Below are 27,393 nucleotides of genomic sequence, written 5' to 3'. Positions count from 1 at the left end.
TTTGGGTGCTCTCTGCAAAATAATATATCCAAGGACAATTCTGTTAAAGTGGAAAGAAAGAAAGAAAGAAAGAAAATCAATATCCTTTGCATTACGCAATCACGAACAACCCCGTTTCCTTCAGAAAAAGATGCAAACAAAAGCGCATTGCGTTAGACTGAAAGCGCTCCGTTTAAAACGTGCCCCTCCTGGGGTATTACAAAGGCCGGCAGTTTCTGCGCCTTGTATCCCAGTAAATTGCGATATATATAATTATACACCGGGGGCCGACTTGACACCAACATGCCTCACAGCCCGCTCAATTAACCTGCTGTTTTTCTTCAGCTTTCCTCCCCTCCTTCTGAAATATATTATTTTACCAATCAGCATATCCATATCCGTTTTCCCTGGGTGCTGTAGTGGAATAATATATGCATTTATTGTAGCTCCGGCAGATCTGTTTGGTGTTTGAGTTTGAAGGAAAATACATTGGGAATCTCTGCTTGATTGGGGCACCTCCAATTAAAAATACCAAAGCATGAATTCAGGATAAGTGGATATTTGGGGTTTGGTTTTGTTTGAAACATGTTTATTTCCAGATGCTCAGATTGGATTAAGCTCAGAACTCAGAGCCAGCCTCTCAGACTGCTGGTTATTAATGTCAGCAGAAGGACCAATTTAAAATAATATATTGATTTTTTTTCTTTTTCTTTTTTTAGGCAGTATCCTATGTCCCATTCAGCCAGTAGTGAATGTTGGTAAAATAGAATCAGATGTTCGAAACTCAATACTTAAAAAATAAAATAAAATGATGACTGGACTAATTCTCTTTTTCTCGTGTTTTGAATGGCACTGTCTCGTGGCACACAGTTGATGTAAAAAATAAATGACTGACTGCATAATTTATATAAAGCCCTGCTTCTGATCCTGTTTGTATTGATTTTTCTAAAAGGCTTTTGTGGCGACAGGAACCAACCTCTCTCTCCAGTTCTTCCCTGCAAACTTACATGGAGAACAGAGACAAGCCCCCACGCGGGATTACGTGGATTTTGAGCGGGAGACGGGAAAGGTAATCCCCAGATTTATTTTCTTTCTTTTGCATGTTTTGTTCTACCTTTTTTCCCCCAAAAAAGAGTTTCCCGACATTGACATTTCTTGACTTTTTTTTTGTTTTGTTTTGTTTGTTTTTCTCATCAAGAGTTCAATCTCAGAGGCCACAAATTACCTACCTGTACACTAAACTGTTTTCAGAGAGGGAGTTTTCCTAATCCCTACATGTTCCTTCTGTCTGACTAATATTTTTATTTTATTTTTATATTTTTATTTTGGTGAATCAGTTTTACATAAATGTTACAGTAACCTGTCCTCTTTTTCTTTATACCGATAACTGTTCCAATTGCAACTCAGTGCTAGAGTAACGCATATAAACGTTACATTTTCACTCCATCATGGCAGCCTCCGTTAGCACAATGTGTAGACTCGACCATCCAGCCTTTTAAACTGCTACCAGAGGGCTAAACCGGGGGGTTTAAGTGGTTGACTTCTGTGTTTTGCCTTTCAATTGAATTTCTCCTTCGGCTGAGCGTGCCCCCTAATTGAGGAGCGGTGTAAATGGACAAGACATTCTCGAGACGTGGTTGTTAAATGTGAAGAGGCTGAGGTAGGCCTGCCGAATCAATGAACCCCCCAGCCTCCAGCTAACAAATGATCTTTACCCTGTTAATTATTTAAAAGTGAGCCACTGTAAAATGTCAAGAGTGCCTGTACTTCAAAGATTAACTGATGCATTTCAAAGGAGATCCTATAGTAATCTGATCGTGATTAGGCAGATTCTCTCGTTCTAGGCAGTGCTTTGTGCAACTTTAATGAGACATTTGCAGCACAGATTAAAAATAACCTCAGGCTGTGGTGTCTAATGCGCCTACTGAAAAAACAGTACCTGTCGCGGGGGGAATTGGCGCAGGTTATAGAAGGGTTTTTTGACAGTAATTAGCCCATGTGTCCTAATGATGTCTTTGTAAGTTGCTGTTATTGCTTTCTTTGTTTTCTTTGTTGTTCTTTAAATGCATTGGTATTCAATGGTTTTCGTGATAAAAAAAAAAACGTCTCCACCAAAGCCTGAAGCACCACCATACAGGCATAAAATAAAATCCAGGATTGTGGTAGGTCGCTCTATTTTAAAAATGTAGACTAAAAAACAAAATGTGTTGCAGTAACTTTGTTAGTTAATGACACCAGCATGTCTCCACTGAACTGCTACAGTAGATAGAGGCTGTGGGTGCCCCTGGAACAGATTGCTCCCCTGCCGAAGTGTCTTGCAATGCCCTGGGGAGGTGGGGGTCGGGGAGATCAGAGGGCCAGTATCCTTTCTCTTCCAACCCTTGAGCTCTTTGACCTCCTGTTGCCATAAGGTGCCGGGCAGTGTGGTGGCTTTGTATCTGTGCAAAGGGACAGCAAACTCCCCTCGCTCGCCTGGCTCATGGGGATTGATATATAAAGTCAGCCTTTTGCATGTCAGTTGGATCCCGCTGTGCTCACGTACAGATTTTGCACTGGTTCAGATTGTGGAAGCAAATGTGTGCTGATATTTTAAGACCCAGGTGTGTCTTTAAGCAAATTTACCCAAAATAAAGCAAACGAGGTAAGAAGTATGCAGCACCTGGCCTGGTGTTGGCTTCTGTACAGAGGTGTAGCTTGTTTAATGAAAGAAAGTGGCTCAGTGCTGTGTGATGACCACTCCACCACTGAACTGTGGCTGTTGTCTGTGGAAGCAGTGCACTCTCCTGCAAATTTAAAGTGCTTTGATTAGTTACAATGCAAAAGGGTGTTCTTTGTTTAGTTTTTAAATATTCATTTAGGATTACATATTTATTTATTTGTGTGTGTTTATTTATTTTCATTGGCAGCTGGCCTTAATTACTGCACTTCGCTCTTATGAAGCCGTGGGTTTCTTCTGTCTCGCCAGTGTGTCCCACAAAGCACGGCCCTTTTCTCAGTCTTTAGGAGGAACTGATCGCTGATGATGCTTTGGTGCACTTCAACACTGGATTCGTACTGCTCTGGAAAGGGCACCATCCTTTTTCATGATGGAAATTTGTATCTATTTATTTTTATTTTATTTAAATGTATTCTAGCACAGCAAAATGTGGCTCTCTGTGAAGCCTGAACTTGCCATTCTTTTCCATCCTGCCTGTTCCATTCCCATTCCCCGTCCCCTCCTCTCCCTGGCTGCTTCCAGTTGGCTGCCAGGGAAATGAATCCACTTCTGGATGACTACTATTATCTGGAAAAAAAGAGAAAAAAAACTCCTTCAATTGTACCCCTTCTGCAGTGTAAGTTAAGTACAGGGTCGGAGTGTCACAACAGGCTGATGTGAACCAGCTGTGGGAGGTTAATTTTAGCGGTGGCGCTGCCTGGAGTGGAGCGCTCTGAACTCTGTGACCACTCCACGCTTCCATGCAGCCCCTCATGTCAGTGTCTTTGGAGGGTTTTTAAACATGACCCCATCTGCTCTGTCACCCAATCGCTCATACTGATCCCATTCTCGCCCGGAGACATGCCAGACCTGGGTCCCCGAGAGGATGATTTTGAGTTTTTCTGTGTTCGCCAGCTCTAGCACTTCCACTTCGCACAGGTCACCGACCCCTCCACCCCTCATCTGCACAGCTCTCCTACCAAGAAACCCATTGCATGCCACAGATTGCGTCCATGCAAGAGACACTAACTTTGCTTTCACAGTTTTAAACTAGGTTTCAAAGTTTTCACTGACCGTTTGCGATGATAAAGGAGGCTTTGTGCAGAATCTAGTTTAATTTACAGATGCTGACGCAGTATAAAAACTCCTGTTGTAGCAGTCAGGAGCTAAGAAGCTGCTGTCTGAGGATGGGAAACCATTTGCTGTACCGAATTTAGGCTGTTACTGGTCTCCCCGGAGTCTGCCTTGGTTGTAGATCTACCCACATCACTCTTTGTGGTAGTAACCTTGGATATTAACTTTAGCCCAGACTCCAGGGAATTGAGGGAGGCAGACTGTATCATTCAATGCAGAAAGTGTGTGGGATTTATTTTTTTTCTCTTAAAAAGGAAGGAAAGAAAGAGAGAAGTCTTTTAATCTTCAATTCCTGCGCATATCCTTTAGTTAATTCAATCTGCTTGAAACCCGAAACACTCGACTGTTTAAACTGAGGTTCAGCTGCAAGGACTTAACAAATTTGATGTTTGGCCCCTCTCTGTTGCGTTTGTAATTCAACGTGCCTCTACTGTTTACACTCCCTGCTCCTGCAGTGGTTGTGTGCGGTTTGCTGCATGAAAAAGATCAAGCCTAGTCTGTATGGCCATGCCAGCCCCTAGACTTTAAACTCCATAGAATCAAATTAAACTACTCTTTCAAGCTAAAATCATCATTAGAGACATATTTATTTTTTAAAAGACGATAAACTGTGATTTTTTTTTTTTTAACTGGAAAACAAATGGCAAATTCTTAGATAAACCTTAACCTGATTAAAAAAAAAAAAAAATCAATCTTCTTCACTGCGAGAAAATAAACCTTGTTTGTTTTGCTGTGTGAGAATGTTTGCTTGTGGCGCGATATTGCAGGAAGACTTGAAATAAATGACTTGATTACAAAATTGCAGTAACTGTAAGAACGACCGCAGGGATTAGTCAATAGTTCTGTGTTAAAGCCCGTTTCCTTGGCTAGACTGGGAGTCGTGAATGGTTTGCCTAATTCTTCAAGTTCCCGAGGGTGGAGGGGGCAGGGGTGCGTGTGTGTTGTGGAATCGATTTATGTATTTGGATAGATTACTACTTTGTTTTTTAGCGATTGACTTTGGTTAGTCATAATGACCGGAAAAGCAACATAACTTTGAAACTTTCATTTTCACACTTTTACTGCTGTGAAGAAGAACTATTGTATGATCAAAGTGGACATTTGGTATTCAGACAAAGTGATAAGAATTGGGTGCATCAAGATTCTGGATTCTCACTTTAGTGTTCACATATGAAGATCATATTCCTTAAAAAAATAAATAATAGTAATATATATATTAAAACTTTCAGGTTCTGGACTGCACAAGTTCTGCTACCCTGCTGATTTGCACCCAGTCAGAAAATTATAGGAGCAACCCAACTCAAAGTGCAGAAAAGCGTTTTTTTAATATGGAATTTGGGGTGGGGGGGTTGCTTTGGCTAATGTGTTCAACATGCCTCCTTTTAATATAATGCACAGCATGCTTCAGCAAATGCTGCCTGAATTAAAGGCTTAGGAATCCAGATATGAACACATGAGGCTGAGCTAACCAGAATGATGTATGAGTTACTCGGAGGAGAAGTGTGGTTATGCCATTTTACAGTGGGGTTCTTGTTCATGTTCTGTTTTTTCTAACGGAAGCCAGTCTACTTGCAAATCACTTGTCAATGACATCATCAAAGTGTGGATCATAATTGACTCCCGATGCTCAGACGCACCATTGTATGTCTTCATCGTTTTGTTTTTTTTTTCCGTTTTTTTTTTTTTAAAGTTTTAGAAAGAATGGAAAAAATATATATAGTAGTTATTATTATTCAGTCATCTTTCCTTCTCTGTATTTGAATTTGCTTTCTGTCTTTAACCGGGCCAATTATCTTGCTAGGGAAAGTAAATATACCCTTCTGTGTCTTTAACGGCATTCCCGTGATGTTAGGAAACTGTGAACCTAGCAAACTTTAAGACCGGGGTTAGTGGCGACCCGGCTCTCGTGTCACACTTTGTCATCTACACTGCGGATCTCTTTTGAATTTGATCTTCAAGGAGCAAGGAAACCACACGGATTGATCTTGTGGCTGAACAAAATGAGAGGACTGGGTCTGTTCTATTGGGCTTTTTTCTTTTTCCTTTTGACTTATTGCAGGAGACAAATGGAGAGATTCAGGGAAATTGTCTGCCCCGCCCAGGACTCTCTCATTTTGTACAGAGTAGTGCTGGAGAGATGTCTCTCAGAGATGTGCAGGAGAAAGGTCTCTTCAGTCCAATAGTGTGGTAACACTACTGTGATTTATTACTGTTTATCCCTCAGAGAGTCCTGTAAAGAAAAGGAGAAACGCAGCATCATTTAATATGAGTGAACCCTTCTTTCGGTGTAGCATACAGAATACATGTTTTACATTTATATTTTTTAGGGAGGATGTGACTGAAGTATATAATTATTTACAGCTAAATTGATCTGGGGCCCTACTTGTAAATATGCCTTTTTTAATTTCCCAGTGTTTTGGTCCTGTCGAGAGTCGGTTTTCATTAGGGGATTAACTGAGCGTTTCTGCACCAGGAAACCCAGTTTTACGCTCTAAAAATTTAATAGAGTTCATGATTTATTAACAGTATTGAATGGATAAAAGCTATGCTTGTAATGCACAGTAATAGGTTTTGACAAACAAGCGAGCATCTTTAATGTACTTTTAGACAATTAAAGTGTGCCGCAATCCGCCTTGCTTTCTGCAGCTGAATTCCAGCATTGCTCTCCTTGGCCGCTAATGTGTGCTGAGCTGCAAGAGAAATATTCATGTGTTCGTAGTCGGAGAAATGGGAGAGGAAGCCAGCAGTGCTTGTGCGGTAACCGTATGCAGCAGCGTGCCATCTTTCACCAGGCATTCCATTTTCTGCCTTTTCATGTCTCTCTGGCATCTCTTTTAAAAAACATTGTGGCTTAATGTGCTGCTGAACTGGTGCAGTAGGTCAGCAGCTCCTGACAGGATTCATGTCTGTGTGTGTGTGTGTGTGTTTTATTATAATTATTTTTAAATATTCTTGAACTAGAGCCCAGAAAATCTAATTTCATAATAATAAAAATGAATAAATAAAACCTCCAGAAGGAATCAATAGTGAAAATGAAGCGTAGGGGCACACATGAACAGAATGGATCACACATTCAGACCTCAGCCTGCTGAAAGTAGAGTTCCTTTCAGTTTTTTTTTTTTATCGCAATTCCTAAGACTGAGATGGATCCTGCAGAAATCCATGGGCGTATGGAGTCAGACGGGCGGGGGAAGGTTCACTCACCTCTGTGGGTCCCTGTTTGGCAGCAGAACTCTGTAAAGGGGCTCGTTTCATCGAGCTGTCTCGGTTCATTTATATTTATGTACAGTTGCTGAGGGCTGTCAAGCTCTGTGCAGGTTTTCATTTAGCAAGTGTGGGAACAGCACTTCAGAAGATGAAGAAAAGTAGGCCAGGCTTTTTATTTTTTAATCATACTAGATGGGCTTTGTATGCCCACTTCATGTGAAAGTTTATATTGTTTTGTCTAGTTTTTTTTTAGCTCATTTGTGTAGCTAACCATTTTTAAAGCAATGCATGCTTCCCTGAATCCTTTGCATAGCTGTCATCATTGAAATTAAATTTCCTTTCTCTCTTTTTAATTTGGTATCTGTCGTGCAATGCTGGTGAAGTATTATAAAAAATACATAAATCTGCCAATACAGAGACAGCGGGCTGACCCAGAGTTTAGAGCCAAATGAAAAACGAAATGCTTTTCTAAGCCGCACACATTCCTCACTTGTCTTGCGGGGCGTCTGGGTAATTAAATAAATGCTTGGGGGAAACGTGGCAAAATAGTTTCTGGAAGAATGCCAGGTATAGGTGAGCATTACAGCCTGTATGTGTGTAGCACTACGTTGGCTGAGAGTCTTTACTTTCCCGCCTCTTATAATTGAAGGAAATTAAAGGGGATGTCAATCAGGTTGTCATAGGCTTGACTGTTTTCTGCATTTAGGAAAGAGCAGTCAGGCTATCCCAACATTCAGATTAGTTTTACGGTGACTCGAAGCCGCTTCCCCTGACCCATTCAGATGATGGGACTGCAAGAATGAGCTCTTTAGACTGGTGTCACATTTCAAATAATTTTCCACGTGCTCGAATGAAGCCGGGATTATGATTAGGCGAATGCGGGTTTAAGTTAGTGCTAGTACATGTGTGTTTCATGTAGAAGTTTTTGCTGATTTTCTGATTTTATGCATATTATCTTCATAGAGGCAGTCAGCATTAATTAAAAATTTAAGATCTATCCATCCATCTATCTAAATAAATAAAATAAACTGAAGCAAATATGATTTATTCTTCTGTTGAATTGCAGTTTTAAGTCTCCCGTAGAACGGTGTTACATGCTTTAGCCCTGACAGCTGAACTTCTTTATTGGATCCAGTGTTTGTTGTGTCCAGGGGGAATAAATATATACATTTATTTGGTTTATTGTTCATTTTTTTTTTGTTATTTTGTTGGAAGGATGTAGAGTGAAGATTGAGCCGTGGCCTGGCCTGTCCACAGTCCTAATTGTGTGCTAGTCTGAAGCAGTAAGTGCGGTGGATGATTTAGAAATTCATCATTAAAATCTTCAGTGGTAATCCACAGCGTAAGATGGGGTGAGTCTTATTTCCTTCCTGAAGAGAGTCTGCCAAGCACATCCACACTGGACAGAACTGGGGCACCCTTTAAGAGCTCCTCACTCCTCACTCGAAAAATGAAAACAAAATATCTAAGCACAATTAAGAGCTTTCAGTCTACTGGATTTCACCCCAGTAACTATTTCACAACTTGGAAAATGATCCATCCCTCTCACTGCGGACCAGGGCGTAACATTGCAGGTCAGTCTGAGAATATTAGTATCACCTTTCTTTACCTTTCCAGCTGAATCTTAATAACAGGTTTGTTATGGTCTCTCTGCCAGGCTAATTGTGGGTCGCAAGCAGCATGCTGGTCAGGATAGGGTTAACACTTTGTCCCGTGGCAGGTGCTGGCAGAAGTTTTTTTCTTTTTTTGTATAAACGTCTAACAATAGTGTCATTTTTGAGTCTTAAGAGCTGCTCTTTGATCTAATACGGGACTAGTGTTGCACCTGGGCAGCTCGTGGAAATGAGAAATGAACAATAGTGTGGGTGATCTGATAAGACTGGAGGGCTGGTGTGGGGCTGTATTTGAAGGACAGCACAATGCGGGGAACCGCTGGCACACTGAAATGCAAAACACCCAATTTGTTCACAGCAGAGGTCTGGAAACCATTTTGTGTTTGTTTGGTTGTTTTTTCTTTCCTTCGGAGGAGCGGAGGGTGATGTCAGCACTGCCCTGCCGTGGCTGGAGAGCTTTATGCTGAGTCAGGTCTCTCTGTGGTCTTCCTTCTGCTCGCCGTCCAACTGCAAAACTGGCTGACTGGAGGAGTAGATCAAATGCTTCGAGAGCAGATGTGGTTGAATTTGTTGATTTTTGTTTGACGCCGAGCAAACAGTGTAACTTTATTTTTTTTCTCCATCCCCATTTAACAAACTTAAGCTTCATACTGAGGTCAGCTTTAGTCCCTCTTTATTTTCATGTAAGTAAAACAAGTGTCTGTCTGTCTCCTCCTCTGTGTTCACTGCATCCGGTGAGCTGTTTTGCTTCAGCTTACAACCTGTTGCGTACTTCCGCTTTTGTGGTCCAGCCTCGATGCTTTTCTCAAGTAACTTTCTTGGTCATGTATTGTCCTATTGCCTTATAACGCCATTACTGTGGGGCATGAATTACCCTAGGTCACATTTTCAGCCAAATAAATTCATTGTAAATGATCTAGATGGGGGTATAAAAACATTTTATTATCCAGTTATAAACTGGGCAAACCAAATTTTTTTGATGGACACAGCCCTTTTGTGTGTGCGCACGGTACATTTCCTACCACAATTAAAAATAGTTAAATTTAGCAGGAAAAATAATACATAGGAGATCAGTACTGCTTCGCATACTGGATTAAAACCAGTCTTTTGCTTCCAGAAGTTCACAAGTCCTAAATAACCTCTGCTGATATGAGCAAAACCCGCTGTGGATCTGGGCTGACCACAGGGTGACGCTGGCCCTGCTGCTGCTGTTGGTCAGGCATTCCTACGCAGTGTCTCAGAAGAGAGCGAGAAAAAACAGGTGCATGACTCTAATGAGTGTGCAGCCATTTGGGAAAGTCCGAGAACCAGCAGTTATTTGGGCGGGAGAAGGGAGGGAGTCGGTGCATCTGTGGCCGTTGCTCTAGGAAAGTGCATGAGTCAGTCCTTGTGTGGTCACTGGTGTTGACTACGTTGTGGGTGTCTTACAGGGGCTTTGATTGTGGGGGCCTGAGGGCAGCCTGGCAGGATTTTGCTGCCATCACCTGGCTCACAGGCAGTAGATTGTCTTGGTGAACAATGGTGGTGTTCATGCCGCTCTCTCTCTTCCTGGGCACGATGAGATGGCCCAGCCTCAGCCCTGGAGTTCTGGAATGTGCGGGGCGTTCCAGAAGCGGAGGGGTGCGAACGACTCATGTGGGGGTCTTGGCTGCTTCCTGTGGCTTCCTGGCTGTGGGGGCTTCCTGGCTGCTGACTCATGGGTCCGGGGGTGGGGGCTGGTTGATGCAGCAGCACTGAGCACCCTAGTTACACACTGGGAAGGGATATGGACCCCATTGTTTTGGTGACCGGGTGAACAGGATGGACTGTTGAAGAATGAGCAGGGGAAGTATATAAAAGAGAGAGTGACTGACTGACTGTCTTCCAGTGATCTCCCAGCCAAGACAAATTGATTGACTGGAGATGTTTCTGAGTCACAGGTCCACATGCTGCTCTGAATAGTGCCCCTTTATTCCACAGCTTGACTAATTTTCTTTCTAGAGCAGTTAACATTGCCAGCTAACTTACTCCCAGCCTCTTGTGCTCAATCACTTACCTCTGCTATGTCCTGACGCTTCAGGCACACGTGTTCAGTCAGGCAGCCTAGCAGGGATTTTGCCCAAGGGGATTTTGCTTGGCAGGACCTGCCTATAGCTTCACGTGGCCTTCGCTGATCGCAAGCCCCTGCAAATTCTTAAAACAGTCTGGAGGTAGAGGAGAAGAAAGAAAAATAAAAGCTTTGTACCGTAATGTTATCACCTCTTTATTTGAGCTGCACTGTGTGTGAAGTTTCAAGCACTCTCCCTCAAGCCTGCGGAGTGTGTCGACTGCTCCAGGTGTTGAGAGGAGTGAGGCTGACTTCACGCACCAAAGCTGCGAGGGCAGAGTTGTGCTCCGATTTAAATTGAAAGATTACAGAAGCAGAGTTTATTGGTTTGGCCTTATTCATTAATTCTAATTATTTAATTATTGTCTGTGCCGATGTTCTCAAAGTAAATCTCACCCTATTAGGTTGCTATTCAGCTCACAGCCTTTTATGACTTTCTTATATGGACTTTCTGTGAGAGGAGCACTTGACATGCTGGAGGATGTAGGGCAAGAAAATCGGCAGACCCTTCTCTCTTTATTGATCTTTTAAAAATGAATTCACGTATAACCAAAGGACCAAAATGCAGGCAAATCTACAGGGTGTCTGCAGTTTGATTGAGCTTCCCTGCTTTGAAGAGTTCAGCTCGCCACAGCCAAGGGGCAGCGATGGAGGGGAGGGGCATGGCGGTGGACTGTGGGGTCCGGTGTCTTAGCTGCCCTATCAGAGGACTGGCATCCTGGCTGGCATGCTGGACGTGAAACATGCCTGTGGTGGTTTCTTCCCATTTCCTGTGCTGGTGTGTAGACGACAAACCGCCCTGGTCATTGGTACTGCAGTAATTGGCACTTGGGATGTCAGCCTCCCGCTCCTATCATAGCTCTGAGAGCACCACTTAGCATCTCATTTGCTTGTTTTATTTATTTATTTATTTATTTATTTATTTGTGTTTTTATTGGTTTATTTTAGGCCTCTTCTTGTAAATGGCAAGCTCCCTGGTTCATAAAAATTTGGTAAATAAATAAATGTTTATATATAATATGCATTTATTTAAATTCTGTAAAAAAAAAAAGGACATTCATCTGTTTCACGGCTGATTGAGTGAAGCGTTTGTGAAGTGATACACGCACAGTTTCACACGTCCCTCTGTGTTGCCAGTCATGTGTTTTCCTAAAACTATGTACTTGACTGGGATCAAATTTAAACCTTTATTTGTGTACAGTGTTTGGGGATGGTTGTGGGGCGGTGGGGGGAGGGTTCTTACGAAGTCAGAGCAATCACAATGCGCTTATCTGTCCTCTGCTGAACTCTGGCCTCCACACTTTTCAATTTTGTCACAGTCACGCTGTTTCATAGTGCCTCAAAAATGGCAAAATGGCTGAAGAATGTACTGGTTTGAAATGTGGTGTGTGTGGGGGGGGGGAGTTTGCGGGGAGGACGTGCAGTTCTGAGAAGGAAGTGTGCGGTTAAACCGTCTCTGTACTCTAACAGCCCCCCCCCCACCCACCCACCCACTCTGTCTCGTTTTGAAGATTTAAATGCACAGCGGTTCCTTCTCCTGCTCCTGCTACAGATGTGGGAATGTCTACCAGTGTGGCCAGCTCTCGCCATGGCTGAATGGCCGGACTGTGCTGCCTGAAGGACACTGACTAACACTGACCCACCGTCCACCAGTGGCAACACCACAGCGCAGATGCAGACTGAGGGACGAAGCTAAACGTGCATAATCCAGCAGATGTCTGGACCACCACCCCCCCCATCCCCACCCCCACCTTGACTGATGTAGCACAGGCATGCCTCTGCTCTATGCCCTGTTAAATGAAGGCCCTGTCCGTACGGATTGTAAATATCCTCCCGGGCACGCCATGCCACGCCACGCATGTGCTGGAAAACCAAACAAACCCTGTGTCCTCAGCTCTCGCTCAGCCCTCCATTGCCTTTCCTCAGAGCTCACTGTGTGACTGATTACAACTCTGTGGTTTTGGGCTTGGTTTTCATTTATGGATATGTGTATGTATATATGTATGTATGAGAGCCACAATACTGTATTTCCCACAGATTTCAGTTCATACCCTGTTACAAAGAGAGCGCCAGATATTCCCGTTTTTCCCCAAGGCGACGCTACCTGTATCTGTAAACTTGCCAATTTTTAGACTTTGAACTAACATGTGAAGAGTAGTTCAATCTGGAAGCAGCTGACACAGCTTTAATCACATATATACTCGCAGAACAATCACACGCACACAAAACATATACACCCAAACAAAACGCACACACAAAGCACACATATACAAAACGCAACATGCACACACACATGGACACTCTTAAAAGCTCCCACCAGTGAGATTGATGAGCCTGGCTCCCAGTTCAGCAGCGTGCTGGTGTGCTAACGCTACAGTGGGTATAATTGGAGGAATTGATTGCATCCACATTGCAGTTAAAGTGACATCTGCTGATGATAACATTTTCATCAGTGTAGGAGTGGTCGAGTCCCCGATCTGCTGTCAGACTGCAGCACAGTGCTTTTATGGGCCCAGGGCACCGTGCATATTAACTCAGTTTTCTTGGGGGGGAGTTGTACTGTTTTAAGTGCTGATTCGATAGCAATAGGGGGCCATGAAGTTGGAGAAAGTTTGCCTGAAAAATGAAAATAATTTGGTTCCATGTTTGAACATCATTTGCAGAGCTAATGTTTTGTTTCCAAAAGATACTTTGAATGCAAACATCTTACTTTTGTCTGTAGGTTTATGTATATATGCATGTTTGTCTGTAGAAACATGGATAGCATCATAGGAAAGTGCTGCTGTATTGTGCTGTAGCCATGGCGTTTGTGTCTAGTCTGTTTGAGTTCCTTCAGGTGAATGCCGCCAGAAACGTTTCAGTGTTACAAAGAGAAACCCACACACGAGTTCCACTTTTTTACCCTGTTACAGAAAGATGTTTGTCCTGCTGAAAGGAAACTCAGGAATGCAATGCACTGTGCTAGACTGGTGACAGGCCGATTATTTCTGTTGTCACTGCAGGACAGACAGGGAGAGATTTTCTCATGTCAAAATATTTCTCCTCCTGCGAGTTGGTGTTGCATGCTGGTCCGTGATCGTGTGAATATCAGCGTCACTTCTGCATCTCTGCTCCCTGGAGGAGACCGCTCGTGATTGACTGACACACTTGGCAGACGGAGGGGAAGTGAACGAGCGCCTGGTTTCACTTCGGCTTTGTCCGTTTATCTTGGGTCTTTGGGAGGCGCAACTGGGGCGTGGGAACCAGGGCTGGTGGCTCCGCAGGGCTCGCTACCCTGGTGGTAAGGCCTGGCAGCTCAGACTCTGCTCACTAAAGCACTAAAACTCTATGGGCGCATGTAGCCGGGCCAGGGCCACCAGAGATGAGCAGTGTCGAGGCGAAGAGCGCTGTGCCTTCAAAGAGAAAATAAGATATTGTATTGTGATATGGTTACCTGCTACTTGCTGTCAGGCTCTGTCAACATGCTTCCTGTTAGAAGGGGGTGTGCGGGTGGGATGATTTTAAATAGGTAAATAGGTACTAAAAGTCGTGCACAAGTCAACTTTTTATGCTGGCATCTGTGAACTCAATCCTCCAGCACCTTCTGCTGTCTTACGGTGAAGTCAACTGTGAATGCAGACCCATCTCTAATTGAAATGCTGCAATAATATGGAGAGCTGGAGCTTCCTCTCCTCTCCTCTAACTCGGGCATGAAACGCCTTCCGCATTCTACTCCTCTCCCTTCTGTTTTTTTTTTTTCTCTTCTCACTTTTGTTTTGTTTCCACCTGTTGTGGTGTCTTGAGTTTCATATCCCATTAATGTGCATCTCCGTAGGCTCTGAGTGCTCTGAGCTCCACAGCTCCTTGCTTCCTGTGAAGGATGGCAGTGTGAACATGTTCAGGCTGACCTGTCTGAATGTTTTATTGTCTTGACTCAGAGACTTCTCCCTGTGTGCAGTCAACAGGAACAGAGCATTGCTCAATCCAAGGCAATTAGTCGCAAGTGTTTTTGAAAATAGGGTGAGCTTACCAGCAGGCTGCCAAACATCTCACTGTTATGCCTCAGAATACAGATGTACATATTCTGTTTATGTATGTGTTTTTGTTTTCTGGATTTATACACGTTTAGTGCTTTCTTTTGTTTATTTTCCCATGTGTGATTTTAAGTAACATTTCATTCAACTTCTGTTATTATTGGAGTAACATTTGGAAATGCATCGCTCAGTTGAATGGAGCTGTAATCTTAGACATGTCCAAGTTTCCGTATTGCAAATGCTGTGCAAACAAACATATTGTGAGCACATTGAGTTGCGTGATCTTGCATGATTGAAGTGTTGCACAGACTGCGTGTGTGTGTGTGTGTGTATGTGAACGCCTGTATGCAGAGCGTGCTAGTTTAATCAGGGAGCCTGGTGGGCCTGGGATCACAGTGAACAGAACTGTAATGTTTCTCTCTGTGCACAAAAAGATCCATGTTTGTTTTTCAGGGGAGAGTTACAAAGAATTATTTAATTTCTCCACTGAAAACTGTAGCTGTGGATCTGAGTTGAGGGTGACCAAATCAAACCAGTGAGTCCTTTACTTAGAATTGAGAAGTTATAAGTAAGATGGGGCTTGTCAGAAACCAGCCAAAAAACGCAAGTCCTGAAAGAAGAGCGGGAAGACGAGAGACGGACCGCTCCTAGGGTGGGGGTGTTTTTTTTCAGAGGGGGCTGGTGAGGCTGGTGTGTGTGTGTCTCTGGGAGGTGAAAATCTGGCCCATGTCTTGTCATTTATTTATTTTTATTGATAAAAAACTATATAAATACACTTCCAGTGAAAATCTCATCAGAACCTCACAAAAAATCACAAAACGGAAAGAGGGGAAAAAAATTATTAAACTTGAGTGGCTGGGGATCAAACACTTTCAGTGAATAGAGTACTAGTGTTTACCCCCCTCCTGCCCCTCCACCCTCCCATACATCAGCCTCCTCCTTCTCCTCCATGTGCCCCCCCACCCCGCGCCCCTCCACACACACACACACACACACACACACACACACACACACACACACACACACACACACACACACACACACACACAACCCACCCTGTTGCAGCAGCACAGTGATCTCTTCTTCCTGTGCTGTGTGGTTATCCACAGGCTCTCACTGAGTCAGCGTCAGTAGAGGCAACGCACAGCCCTGCCAGGGGAAGCAGGCCTCAATCCAGGGCAGCCTTCCAGCAGCTGAAACCCTACCTTGTGTCCCCTCGTTGCTTCCCTTCTCTGCGGGCCCCTTCCCTGACCCTCAGGAACTGGCCTGTGTGTGATTGGGGCCCCCAGACTGTGTGGGCTGTGGGCTGTGAAAGAGGCCCCAGGGCTTTGTTTGTCTAAAGATGGGAACAGGAGAACGGGTGCAGAGGTCACCCCCCCCTCAGAGCACTGGAGTGAAATACTCTGATTTCAAAACATTTTGGGAGGAAAAATAAAAATAAATATCTTGCAATGCGTTTATATCCCATCTGGTGAAAGAAGGGTAGGAATGAATGGATGGGCGGGTATGTATGTATTGTTTTTCTTTTGTGGTGGTGGTTTGTTGAATAAGTAAGAAGAAATTAAACCGTCAGTGTTGTAAAGTCTAGCTCTGTTGTGGAAACGTGTTCAGGTAGGGTGATCTCTTTGCATGTACCTCCTCTGCATCTGTGTGGAAAAATATAATAAAATAAATAAATAAATTAAAAATCAAAACCTAATTTGGAATAAGACGTCACTGCATGGATGGTCAGGCCACGAAACTGCTTTTATACTCTTTTTACTGAAATAAATAGGGGTTGGTCCAAGAAACAATTTAATTTATATATATATATATATATATATATATATATATATATATATATATATATAATATCTCTAGGAAGAAATGAACCAGAACATTTTGGTTTAAATGGTTTTCTCATGTGTCTGTAGTGCTGGCTTTTCCCCAACAAAAACTGTGCATTTAGCTTGATGGAGTTACAAATGTGCTTACTGGACAAACCCCAGAAAGACTTAATTTGTTATTAATGGCTAAACGAACTATGATGAAGTATCAGAAGGCTGTAATAAATAATGGAGAAAAAATAATGGATATTTTAGACATTTTAGAAAAATAAAATGCGAATACACTATTTTTTCCAGACAATCTAATTGAATCTTGATTTCAGTTTTCATTCATTTCCTTAACTATCTGCAACTGGATCATTATCCGGTGTGTATGTAGTGATCAGTCATGAATCTATTTCCCATGGCGGTGTGGAGTGCTCTTTGATGAAGCTCTCTGCGCTGATCGTTCCTGATCGCTCGGCGTGTGCGCGCTTCTGTTTAATTGGGTTCCCTTGTAAATGCCTGGCATGCTTTCGGCTCAGGTCTGGAAAGGCTTTCTATTTTTTTTTTTCCACTTCCACACTCGATACGGGAGTTAAGACATGAAAGACTACAGCCTCAAGACTTCCTGTAGGAGAGCCTGTGTTGATGGGGGTGAGTGCGCTGCCTGGGGCTCACAGCTGGACTGTGCCCTGCGCCTGCCCCGGTGCGCTCCACAGTTACAAGTATTGGATTTTGTAGCAGAATGAACAATCGGACTGTCGGGTGTAAAGACCAGCTTTTGTCCCCACCCTGGGAAATCACAGCTCCACAACTTCTGCCCCTTTCACACCGGCACAACAACCTGGGTTCTGACCCGCTGGGCACAACACCACCTCAGCTGGCTAGCGGCCAGCGGAGAGTGGCAGTGTTCCGGCTCAGACGACTCTGATTGCTTGCTCTGTTGGCTCTTGGTTGGCCGCTGATTGGCGGTCAGTGGTTTATTCTAGAAAGCGCACAGCAGGCTGATGGGAAGCGCTGAGCGAAGCATCAGTACTCTGTGTTTCTCGCCTGTCTCCCTCCTCACTCTCCATGGAGCGCAGCCACAGACATAAGCCCAGCCCTGTCAAGTGCATGCTGTTTTTTCACACTGCATTCCTGCGCCTTGTGGATGGAATATTTATGTGGCTCCTGCCAAAACTAGACCATATTTCTGAGATGGCTACACGGTACATATACATTATCAGGTTCTGGTCTCTCTTTGTCTTTGTGTCTCTCTCTCTGTGTGCATTGGCTGCAGTGCATTGCAAGAAAAATACTTCCTCAGAGTCGGTGGTGGGGGGGTCCTGGACCGTCAGAAGCAGGAAGTTCTGGTTGGTGATTTAGGATGTAGCAACGAGGAAGAGCCTTCACTGTATGAATGGAGTTAAACATGTTAAAGTCTGTACTGAGTGCCAAAAAAAGTTTAAAACTGGTTTCTTCATACGCATTAGAATATACTTTCCAACAGTTTTCTTTTAATGTTTTTTTTTTTTTTAAATTGGACACATCTGTTTAAAACTTTACATACCCCAGATTATACCCGTCAGTGAATGGAAGAGGCTCATCTTTCATCCTAATTACAGCCTGTGTGTAGAGCTGCACGCCACAGGGCCCAGACACAACTGGCCCTTTATGCTCCGCCACCTGAAAAGAATTGTCTCCCAGCTCTTGCATGCCAGAGTAATATAAATATTCATGGGGGGAAAAAAAGAGGATTTGAATAAAATGAATTAGCCCCAGCGTTCTATGTGCTAATACACCAAAGTGCACGGGTGTCTGAGCGGTGATTTTTTTATAGCTTTCAGGAAAGCATCAGTTTGTTTCACTGCACAGATTAGTTTGCTCGTTATGGATATATTAAGGAGGATTGCTTCTGTCCCACCCCCCCCTCCCCCATATCTGCAAACTGGGAATTAGTTTTGGTAGCTGTACTGCACACTTTGCAGCTTTTTTGGTCATCACTAACCAGTCAGGCTAAGGAAACTATCAGGCAAGACCTTAGCCCCATGCTAACCTGTGTGTGTTACAGGTGTACCTCAAAGCCCCGATGATCCTCAACGGCGTGTGTGTGATCTGGAGGGGCTGGATCGACCTGCAGAGACTGGACGGCATGGGCTGCTTGGAGTATGATGAGGAGAGAGCTCAGGTAAGGCCTGTGCCCCTCACCCACCTCACACCCTGCTGTCCCTGTCCCTGTTACAGCTACCTCTCACTGCTCTCTGCATGTCCACACTGTGGATAGCGCAGTCCTGGCTCTGGTCTTCTTCGCTACAGAGGAGTGGGTAAGCAGGATGAGAGCAGGTTTAAAAGTCTATAATCCATAACTGGAAAACCAGGCCCATCTCCCACATAAGCCCCTTTCAAAATGATACATATAAGGGGATGATTGTACAGCTGATAGCTGAATCTTTTTTTTTCCTTCCCTCGTTCACTTTTCTCACATTCTGCAGTTTTAAGGGTGGGCTCAGTTCAGAGGTCAGGAAAAATGCTTTGAGAACACGGTACCCTCACCTGACAAAGGGAACCGGAGTTCCTCAGGCGAGCTGTCAGTCAAGTTAGGCACAAACTGTAAGACAACACAAACAACCAGATTAAACAAAACTCCTTTACCCTCATGTCAAAATTTGGAAAGGTTAGTGGCTCTGGCTAGGTTTTAAAATCACTTAATACATCATAATACTGTATTTCACTATTTTATTTATCAGCAGTGCTCAGAGTGGCTGTGTGTGGGCAGTGCCCGGTGTCCAGTTTTCAGTGTATTTGTGTCCTCACAGCAGGAGGATGCCCTGGCGCAGCAGGCCTTCGAAGAGGCGCGGAGGAGGACACGTGACTTTGAGGACAGAGACCGCTCTCACCGGGAGGACATGGAGGTGAGGGGGAGCCCTGGGCACCTGAGAAACAGCCCTGTTGCCTGAAAACAGCACCTCCTACACACACACTCGCACTCTCGCTCTCATGCGCGCGCGCGCACACACACACACACAACAGAGCAGAGCTGCCTGGCTACACGGCAGGGGTGTGTTTGTTTGCACTCCGTGTGCGCGGTTGGCCTTGCGTTCGCAGATTTATTATTCTCTGTCAAGGCTGCTCATTTGACTGTGGTGGGGCTCTTGTTAACAGAAAACAGCTGAAAACAAGCGCCTGGACTCCTGTCTTCTGGCACTGTAACCTCCAGTACTTAAATGTGTGTTCACACGTGTCCGAATGTGTGTAGGATCTCTTCTTACATCAAACTGCATTCAGATTAATCTTTATTTGTGTATTGTGTCGTGACCTCTGCTGTGTTTCCCGATTTGACCTTTGCTGCCCTGCAGTCAAGGCACAAATGCTGCTGCTTTCTTTTGTGCTGTAGAACCGTCTGCATGACCGTGTGATGTGTGGATAGCCAGAGAGCGAGATTGTGGTCCTTAAAACTTCATCGGCAAGTGTCTGCATGGGGAGAGAGGCTAAATCTTGAGATGCATGTGGAAGTTAATAACCTAAAAGAAGACAGACTGAAAAACACACACAAAAAACTAAACCAAAAGAAGGAATCGCTGCATTACAAACTTGAAAAAATAAATTGTGTTTTTTAGGACCCTTTGGGATCAAAAATCTGGGACTGTTGATGGAATTCAAGGACCAGGGTTGGTCTCTTCTGATTTTTAACCCTCTCACAATCTCGCACGCTGAACAGAATTGCAGATGCCTAATTGGCCCTCAGGATCTTGTTCAGATTGTAATGCATGCTGTTGGTCACGTAAATGTTTATTTCAGTTTCTTTATGAAGAATTTTGGGGTGTTTAGAGGTTACACTTTTCTGCAGTGTCAGAAATGCACACGCATGCACTTAAAATATATATATTTATCTCTTTTTTATATTTATTTTTAAGTTATGGGAAAATCATTGAAAACTATAATCAAGGCCAATTTATTCCAGACGTGTTTTGTGTGTGTATGTGTGCATCTGCGTGTGTGTGTGATGGAGTGGGGGAGGATCAGTTCCTTAAAATGAGGAAAAGAGCAACGCAGTAATCTATGAGATCAATAACAACTCAAGCTCTGAACTGCTCTGGAGACAGCTGTATCGAATCACTCTCTCCACTTCTTCCTGCGCTGCAAGACGGCGGAGTTTAGGAAGCCGGCAGTCAGCCACAGAGACGGGACAATCGGCCTCAGCACACAACCCCCCCACCACCACAGAGGAGAGTGCTCCTGACTGGAGTGTCTCTAATAGGGACCAGATTCCCTGCAAACAGGATCCGGTCACGCTCCGCCTACCCCACCCCGCCCCACCCCACCGCTCGCCCCCCTGCTGCAAAGCCTTCTGGGAATAATACGCCACAGCTTGGCAGCACATGAATTTCACAGAGCAGTTCAGGCCTCTGCAGAAGCATCATGGTATACTTTTTTTGGTTGTAGGTTTTGTGTCTGAATGTAGCTTTACTGCTCCCAAAGTTGCTTTCGAAGCAAAGCGCGTAGTTTCTCCCCTCCCCTTTGTAGCTTTGTGGACGTTTCCCTTTTAAAGACCCTTGTTTGCTTATACTGGGCTTTATCGTTGAACTTTTTAGAGATTTTCAACAAACAGTTTGTCTCGTGTCTGTCATTGACCTCTTAAGCTCATGCGTGTTGAAACGTAACTCACGCTGTCAAAAAATGAACCGCCTCATGTTAAAATGGGCCTCCTTTTTTGTTTTCTAACAGGATAAATGTTGAGCAGTCATTGTGCTGTTCTTGAATCTGTAATTTGATTTTCCAGTAGGGACAACAACAACAACAAAAAAACATTAGTGCTGTGGCTTCAGATATTTCAAAGTCTTCCCCTCACATTGTTTAGAAAAACTGATAGGAGACCCTACCACTACGTAGCAGAAGTGGTGTGTGCGTCAGTATCTTAGCTTTCATTCAGGTCTACGCACTAAACACTCTGCTTACAGTATGGAGGCCCAACTGACCACAGAGAGGACGGCTCAGCAAAACCTCGTAGGTGGCCGTCATCATCTTTATATGACCTGAAGATTTCAAATGACAGAATCTGCATCTGGGGCTGAGGAGCGGCGTGGTTGGCAAATCGGATTAGCGAGAGAAATATGTGCTCGCAGTGAAAGTATTAATATATAATTAGTATTGATCTCTTTGATTAGGTTTCCCCATCTGTCAGGCCCAATCTAACCTCTATTGACCGCGATAGATGCTGGATGCACGCCACTCCGCTCTCCGCAATCGATACCAGCATTCCCTCTCGCTCCGGCAGAATGTAAATTAAAAATGTATTGAGCCCACGTCTGAAACATTTTTAAATATGAAGGCTCCAGGCCTGCATCTGCGGCAGCACCGATGGGGTTTCGTGTCGTTTGTTTAATTTGTGCTTGTTTTGGACGGTTGCCTTATTCGACTGCGTCCGTTTGAAGTGTCTGATCTGCCTGTGTGGGCTGGAAGGTTTTTCTTTTCTTTCTTCCCCCATCTCTATAGCAAATGCATCACAAGTAGCGACCGGGTGTTTTTTGGCAGTTTGTAGGCCCCCATATTTACAAAGCCTTCTTTTGCATTTCAGACAGCATGAACTTTTACATTTTTTTTAAATCTTTTCTAAAAGGCAAAAAGGAGAGAGGTATTTTTGTGCTCCTGTACTCAGGATATCATGTCTTTCCCCCCCCCTCTTCAGGACCAGGATTAGATTTGCCTTCTGAAGAAAGCACAAGGCCGACCCCAGCTCCTCATGTCTGTATAGCATTAGTTGGATTTTAATAGCAGCATTCAGCAAGCGGAGGGCGTTCAATGAAGGCTATCTCCTTACGTTTCGGTTCATTATGTCATGATGCCGGTAAACTGCACCAGGCTCACGTTTCCATTGCAATGTCTTTCAAAGTGCTTGCGTCCTGATAAACCGCTCTCTCACTGACACTCCTGGGGCTCTGAGGCACTGTAGACTCCGGGATGATCTCCTGCTCATTATTTAATCTTATTGTTTGTGGGGTTGTTTTTCTCCTCCATTTTAAAACCTGGTTCTGTCACCCTTTATGATACAAACACACAAAAGCAACTGTGCTGTACCTATTCGATTTCCCGAGCCTAAGAAGCTTTGAGTCCCTGGTTATGTGATTTATCTGAAGTCTGATGGCTGCTCTTGTCTTCACCAGAATGTAATTTGCCGTAATCATTAAAATAAAAATAAAACAACGTCCAGGACTATGGCAGTGGATCAGGGCTAGAATGGATGTTGAACAGTGAGGGGCTGTGGGGGGCTATAGGGACACTGAGTGGGTCAGCTGTGCTCCATTCCCTTCCCTCCCTTCTCATTCTTACACCAGCTCTGTGTGCTGCTGCCCGTCCGTCAGTCTGTCTGTGTGCGTCTGCCTGCCTGTCTGTCTCTGCTCTAAGTTAAGGGTGATTAAGAGGGGAGACTCTATCTGAACTATAAACACCTCCATGTGATAGTCATGCATTTATTTTTAAATGATAAGCGTTAAAGGCTTCCCCATGAATAACTCCCCCAGAAAAAGAGTAACAATTTTTAGCTTTCCCGAGAAACCAAAACAAGCCGTCTCTGGCAGTAACCTGGCTCCCTCTGGTGGTCACACTGCAGGCTGCAGTTACTGAGCCAGGCTCTGAGCCCTGGCAGTCGTGTGTATGTGGAGGTCAGAGATGTGCTGCATAATTAACTAACCCTCACAATCAACCATCACCCCCCCACCACACCTCCCCCAGCCCAAACGCTTCTGCTCACATTTCTCTGGTGTTGTAAAGGCCCCAGCAGCAGTGAGTGCAACACACACACAGGAAGAGGTCCAGAGCTGTGTTGCTGTGGCATCCCTTGTTGTCATTCTAAGCAGTTGTTTTATGTTCCCCCCCAGGGGCGGCGGCAGCAGGACCCCAGCCCTGGCTCCAACATGGGCAGCGGGGAGGACATGAAGATGCGCTAGGTGGGCGGCGGACTGCGTGGCTGCAGGCGTCTCGGCAGCTCTACACTCAGATGTTGAGTTTACAGGAGACCAAAGTCCAGAAGCCTGGAGGAGTGTTGCCAGTCCTTCACCTGACCTGGGGGGTGGGGCGGGCAAGGCCCTGACCTCTTTTCCTGGGGGGGTTTTGCACTATGTTTAAGTTACAGTACCCACATTTGCCTATCATATGCATGGAGCTCGTAGCACCTCTTCAACATGTTTTGTTCCATTTAATTGTTTTCTATGCAAGCTTATTCTATTTTATTATATTTTATAAGCACTATTTTAATGAAATGCTGTTTTAATGGTTTTATTAACATTGTGTGAGAAGTCAGGATGTTTACTTTTTCCTCTGTCTATATATATATAATTTTCTTTCCTAATTCAGTGCAGGATATCAAGTTTAAATAAGGAAGAAAAAAGTTTAAATGCAAAAAGAAAGTTAACCTGCTGGGAATCCAGGCTGTGCTGGTGAATAATGCCTTGTTCTGCTTTTCATTTTTTAAATTTTCCTTGTCTCAATGTCCTTCTTTTATTCTGATGGAAATGTGTAGAAACACATGCTTTTACCACGGAGCCAGCAGCACAGGTCCGCATTACAGCAATCACTCCTCAGAGCGTATTCAGTGCAGGTATGGGAGATTTGCGCTCTCCTTTCTTGAGAACGCACCTTCTGTAGATCAGTTTTTAATCCCTGTACAGTCAACATCAATTGTTTTGAATTTAACTGGTTTTAATCAAACAAGTATGTATTGTTTTTATATTCTATCAAGTTCTTGAGCGCCAAGATCCATTTTAAAACTTTGTAGCACTGCATCGTTGAAACTAAACAGTTTGATTTCTTATGGGTTGGGTGGAAATAATAAAATGTAGCTTTGGTTGGGATTGCAGAGATGAATAACATCAGTTACACCTGGGACTTGGAGACTAAAAGACAGGAGGAAAAAGTGATGGTAGGCGAGTCTTTTTGAAGTTGAGTGGAGCTCCTTCCTTACAAGAAAGAAATAAGAACCAGAAAGTTTACAAACGAGAGGAGGCCATTCGACCCATTGTGCTCATTTGGTGTCCATTAGTATCTAAGTGATTCAAGGATCCTATCCAGTCTATTTTTAAATGTTCCCAAATTTTCAGCTTCAACCACATCGCTGGGGAGTTTGTTCATGTGACCAAAACCTTTGCGTAGTCAGTTATGAATATTCTTTACCAGTGACAAACACCAGTACAGTGCTGTGAGGGTTTTAGAGCTTCAGTAAAGATGTGCGTTTACATGGGCACTGACGGTTACCTCAAGGGATTCACTTGAAAACGGTTCAGCTTTATTTGTCCACAAGCTACACTGAAGTCAATGCAGTTCATAAAGGAAGGGAGACAGTCTTGGTGAGCAACAACAACCAAAAACATTCTTGTTCTGTATTTGTAAACTATTTTAGGAGCTGTTATTATGCTGTGCGGCAAATGTAATGAATTTGCCTGAAAAAAAGGGAAGGTTAGGGTTGGTTTGTGGAGGTAGAGGAGGTTTGGTGTAAAAGGACGAGGGAGAAATCACATTGCATGTATGTGAAAGAGTCCTGCATGTTTTCACAAGACAATGGCATGAATACCGTTATAGTGCAGTAGCCCTTGTGAGAAGGAGGGCTAGAGACTGGATCTCGGTTATAATGTACTCCTGTATTTTAATATCTACTGCTCTTAAGTCTTTTTTTAAATACTTTGGAGCATTTCACAGTTATTTTAAATGGGAACTTTATAAATCACTTTTCACACAGCATATGCCTAGATATGAAAAATGTTGTTGGATGCCAGAATTGAGTCACCGGCTACCTCTAGCTATTACCAAAAAACTGATATATTCAGGGGTAGGGGTGGGGGTGGGGGGGTTGTTTTCTTTAAAAAAAAAAAAAAAACTATTTATTTGTTTGGCAGTCATTGGTATTTTTAGCGTTGTGTCCAAATAGCAGACACACATTGAATTCACGGACCTAAAGCAAAATGAAGAGAGCTACAATCGTCTCCTCCCTTCAGTGTTCCCTACCATGGATCTGTTGAGCACACAAACCTGTGCTGTACTCTCTTCCTGTCTTGATGCAGGCATTTAGATGGGGAATTTCTGTCTGCTGGTTAGCTCAATTATCTTTTTTTTTTTTTTGTTTGTTTGTTTGATTATTGTTTTTAAGTTATTGATACCAGTGGAGATTTTTTCAATTTCTCATGATGAAGAAGTGGCAACTTGTTCTTTTTTTTGTGATCTCCTTTAGGAGTTGCCTTAAGTGATATTGCTTTTGCTACATTGTTTCTTTGTTTCTTTATTTCTGAAATGTTTTTAAGTTTTAAGTCTTTTTCTTAATAAACTTGTATCAAACAGAGATGAGTCTCTTGGGTCGCTGTGTTCTCTATCTCCAGTTTATTGAAGAAAGGGGAATGCATGGAAATTCAGCACTGGCATTATCCAAGAAGCAGGAATATGAGCAGCAGCCGTACACTTTCTAATTTACAGCAGGTGGACCCAGACCTGAAGGCTGCACAACTTGCTCAATTCTTGCAGTTACATGAAAGGACCCCTGTGACCCACAATGTATGAAACACATCTGTGACATTTTATTTAAGGTCACACCTTACTGAATTAAAAACATTCATTGTCAATGGATTGTGGTTTTTCTGAGCCATGCATGTGAATCATGTCAGCTGGCCCAACCTGCCCCAGAGTAGCTGCAGAACTGAAAGACATGTTAAATACAGATAAAATCAAATAACTTTATCTGAGCTCTGAGCACTTAATAGACACACTTGACAAAATCAATAGACCGGCTATAGCAACATCTTGCTGATATCTCAGCTTAAGGCCTACACATAACACTGGGGGTGTCTAAAAAGATAGAGACCTGATCTCTATTCATAATACAGGCCCCTATAATACATCATCATAAATTACTATTATTTTACTTAAAAGGTGCTGTTTGCTAAGGTTTCTCTGTATAAAGCGTACCTTGATTCACAAATTCACCTTCACGTATTGGCTCCTCTATCAATCATACCTGCACCACATTACAGAGAGGGCCAGGGTTTAATCGACGGTTACGTTATACCGATACCTGCCACTATAGGATCAATCAAGTATTTTGTTTCGTTTCTTTGCTATTTGTAATCGGGAAAATTGTGAAAGTCATGGCTATACCTGTGTTTGAAAAATATGAGTCCGACTCAAAATCAGCTACAGCTGCAGACGGTGACGTGACCCGGAAGTACACCGCCGTCGGCACAGGAAGTAGAACCATCAGCTGATCGTGGTGTTTTTAATGGAAGTTGCTGTTGTGGTTTTTGTACAGGGCAAAGAAACAAGAAACAAACAAGGAAATCCGTGGTAATAGGTCACCACAGTGGACGATTGGCTTAGTAGGATTTTAAAGCTGCCTTTGTATATAATTAACTGGAACCACGCAAGAAAAGAAAAAAGATATAGGACGTTGTCTATTTATGTTGTGCCAGAACATACAGCAGTATTTGTATAGAAGTGAAAAACGGACACCTTCTTATTTATTGGAGAAGAGCGACTGAATGTGAATGTATGATCTGTATAGCGATACAGGTGGAAACGGGTGTAGTTTTAAGCAGGGTTTTAATGTCTTTAGTCCGTCATAAAGTGCAAATGCAAACCTGTTTCTTGAACAAGAGGAAAGTATCGGTACAGACCGCGGAGACAAAGCCTTTACATTGCCAGTACGTTGTATGTAGTTAATAACCCGTCCGTGTACTGAAATATAAGGAAATGCTATTTTAATGTAATTTATCTAACGTTTGCTAAGAACTGTTTTTTATATTATTTAAATTTAGATCTCCTTCATGAGTGTGTGTTTTAATAGAAATAACCGATAGAAAAAGTATCATTGTTCGTTAAAAGAGAAACCGAACCGAACCGAACT

At 43.5% G+C, this 27,393-nt stretch overlaps 2 protein-coding genes across 5 annotated transcripts in view; both read left to right on the top strand.

Annotated features, from left to right (window-relative positions):
• The window catches only part of cbfb (core-binding factor subunit beta), a 28,091-nt gene extending 2,252 nt beyond the window's left edge, over positions 1–25,839 (top strand). For 2 of the 3 annotated variants that reach the window (XM_066713524.1, XM_066713522.1), the window contains 4 exons: positions 932–1,048; positions 18,586–18,702; positions 19,331–19,426; positions 23,390–25,839. In XM_066713524.1, coding sequence (XP_066569621.1) covers positions 932–1,048; positions 18,586–18,702; positions 19,331–19,426; positions 23,390–23,458 — 399 coding nt within the window. In that variant the 3' untranslated portion in view covers positions 23,459–25,839. Of the gene's footprint in view, positions 1–931; positions 1,049–18,585; positions 18,703–19,330; positions 19,427–20,131; positions 20,183–23,389 lie in introns of all 3 variants that reach the window. The other variant, XM_066713523.1, reaches the window with a different exon arrangement.
• An 895-nt stretch (positions 25,840–26,734) lies between these two features.
• phaf1 (phagosome assembly factor 1) overlaps positions 26,735–27,393 on the top strand; it is a 12,192-nt gene continuing 11,533 nt past the window's right edge. The window contains exon 1 of one of the 2 annotated variants that reach the window (XM_066713516.1): positions 26,735–27,393. This exon is cut by the window's right edge and continues 280 nt beyond it. The gene's annotated coding sequence lies outside the window, so the exon portion shown is untranslated. The other variant, XM_066713518.1, reaches the window with a different exon arrangement.

Source organism: Amia ocellicauda, chromosome 9 (assembly GCF_036373705.1).
Source record: "Amia ocellicauda isolate fAmiCal2 chromosome 9, fAmiCal2.hap1, whole genome shotgun sequence".
NCBI classification, from domain to species: Eukaryota; Metazoa; Chordata; class Actinopteri; order Amiiformes; family Amiidae; genus Amia; species Amia ocellicauda.
This window is presented reverse-complemented; position numbering and strand designations above follow the sequence as displayed.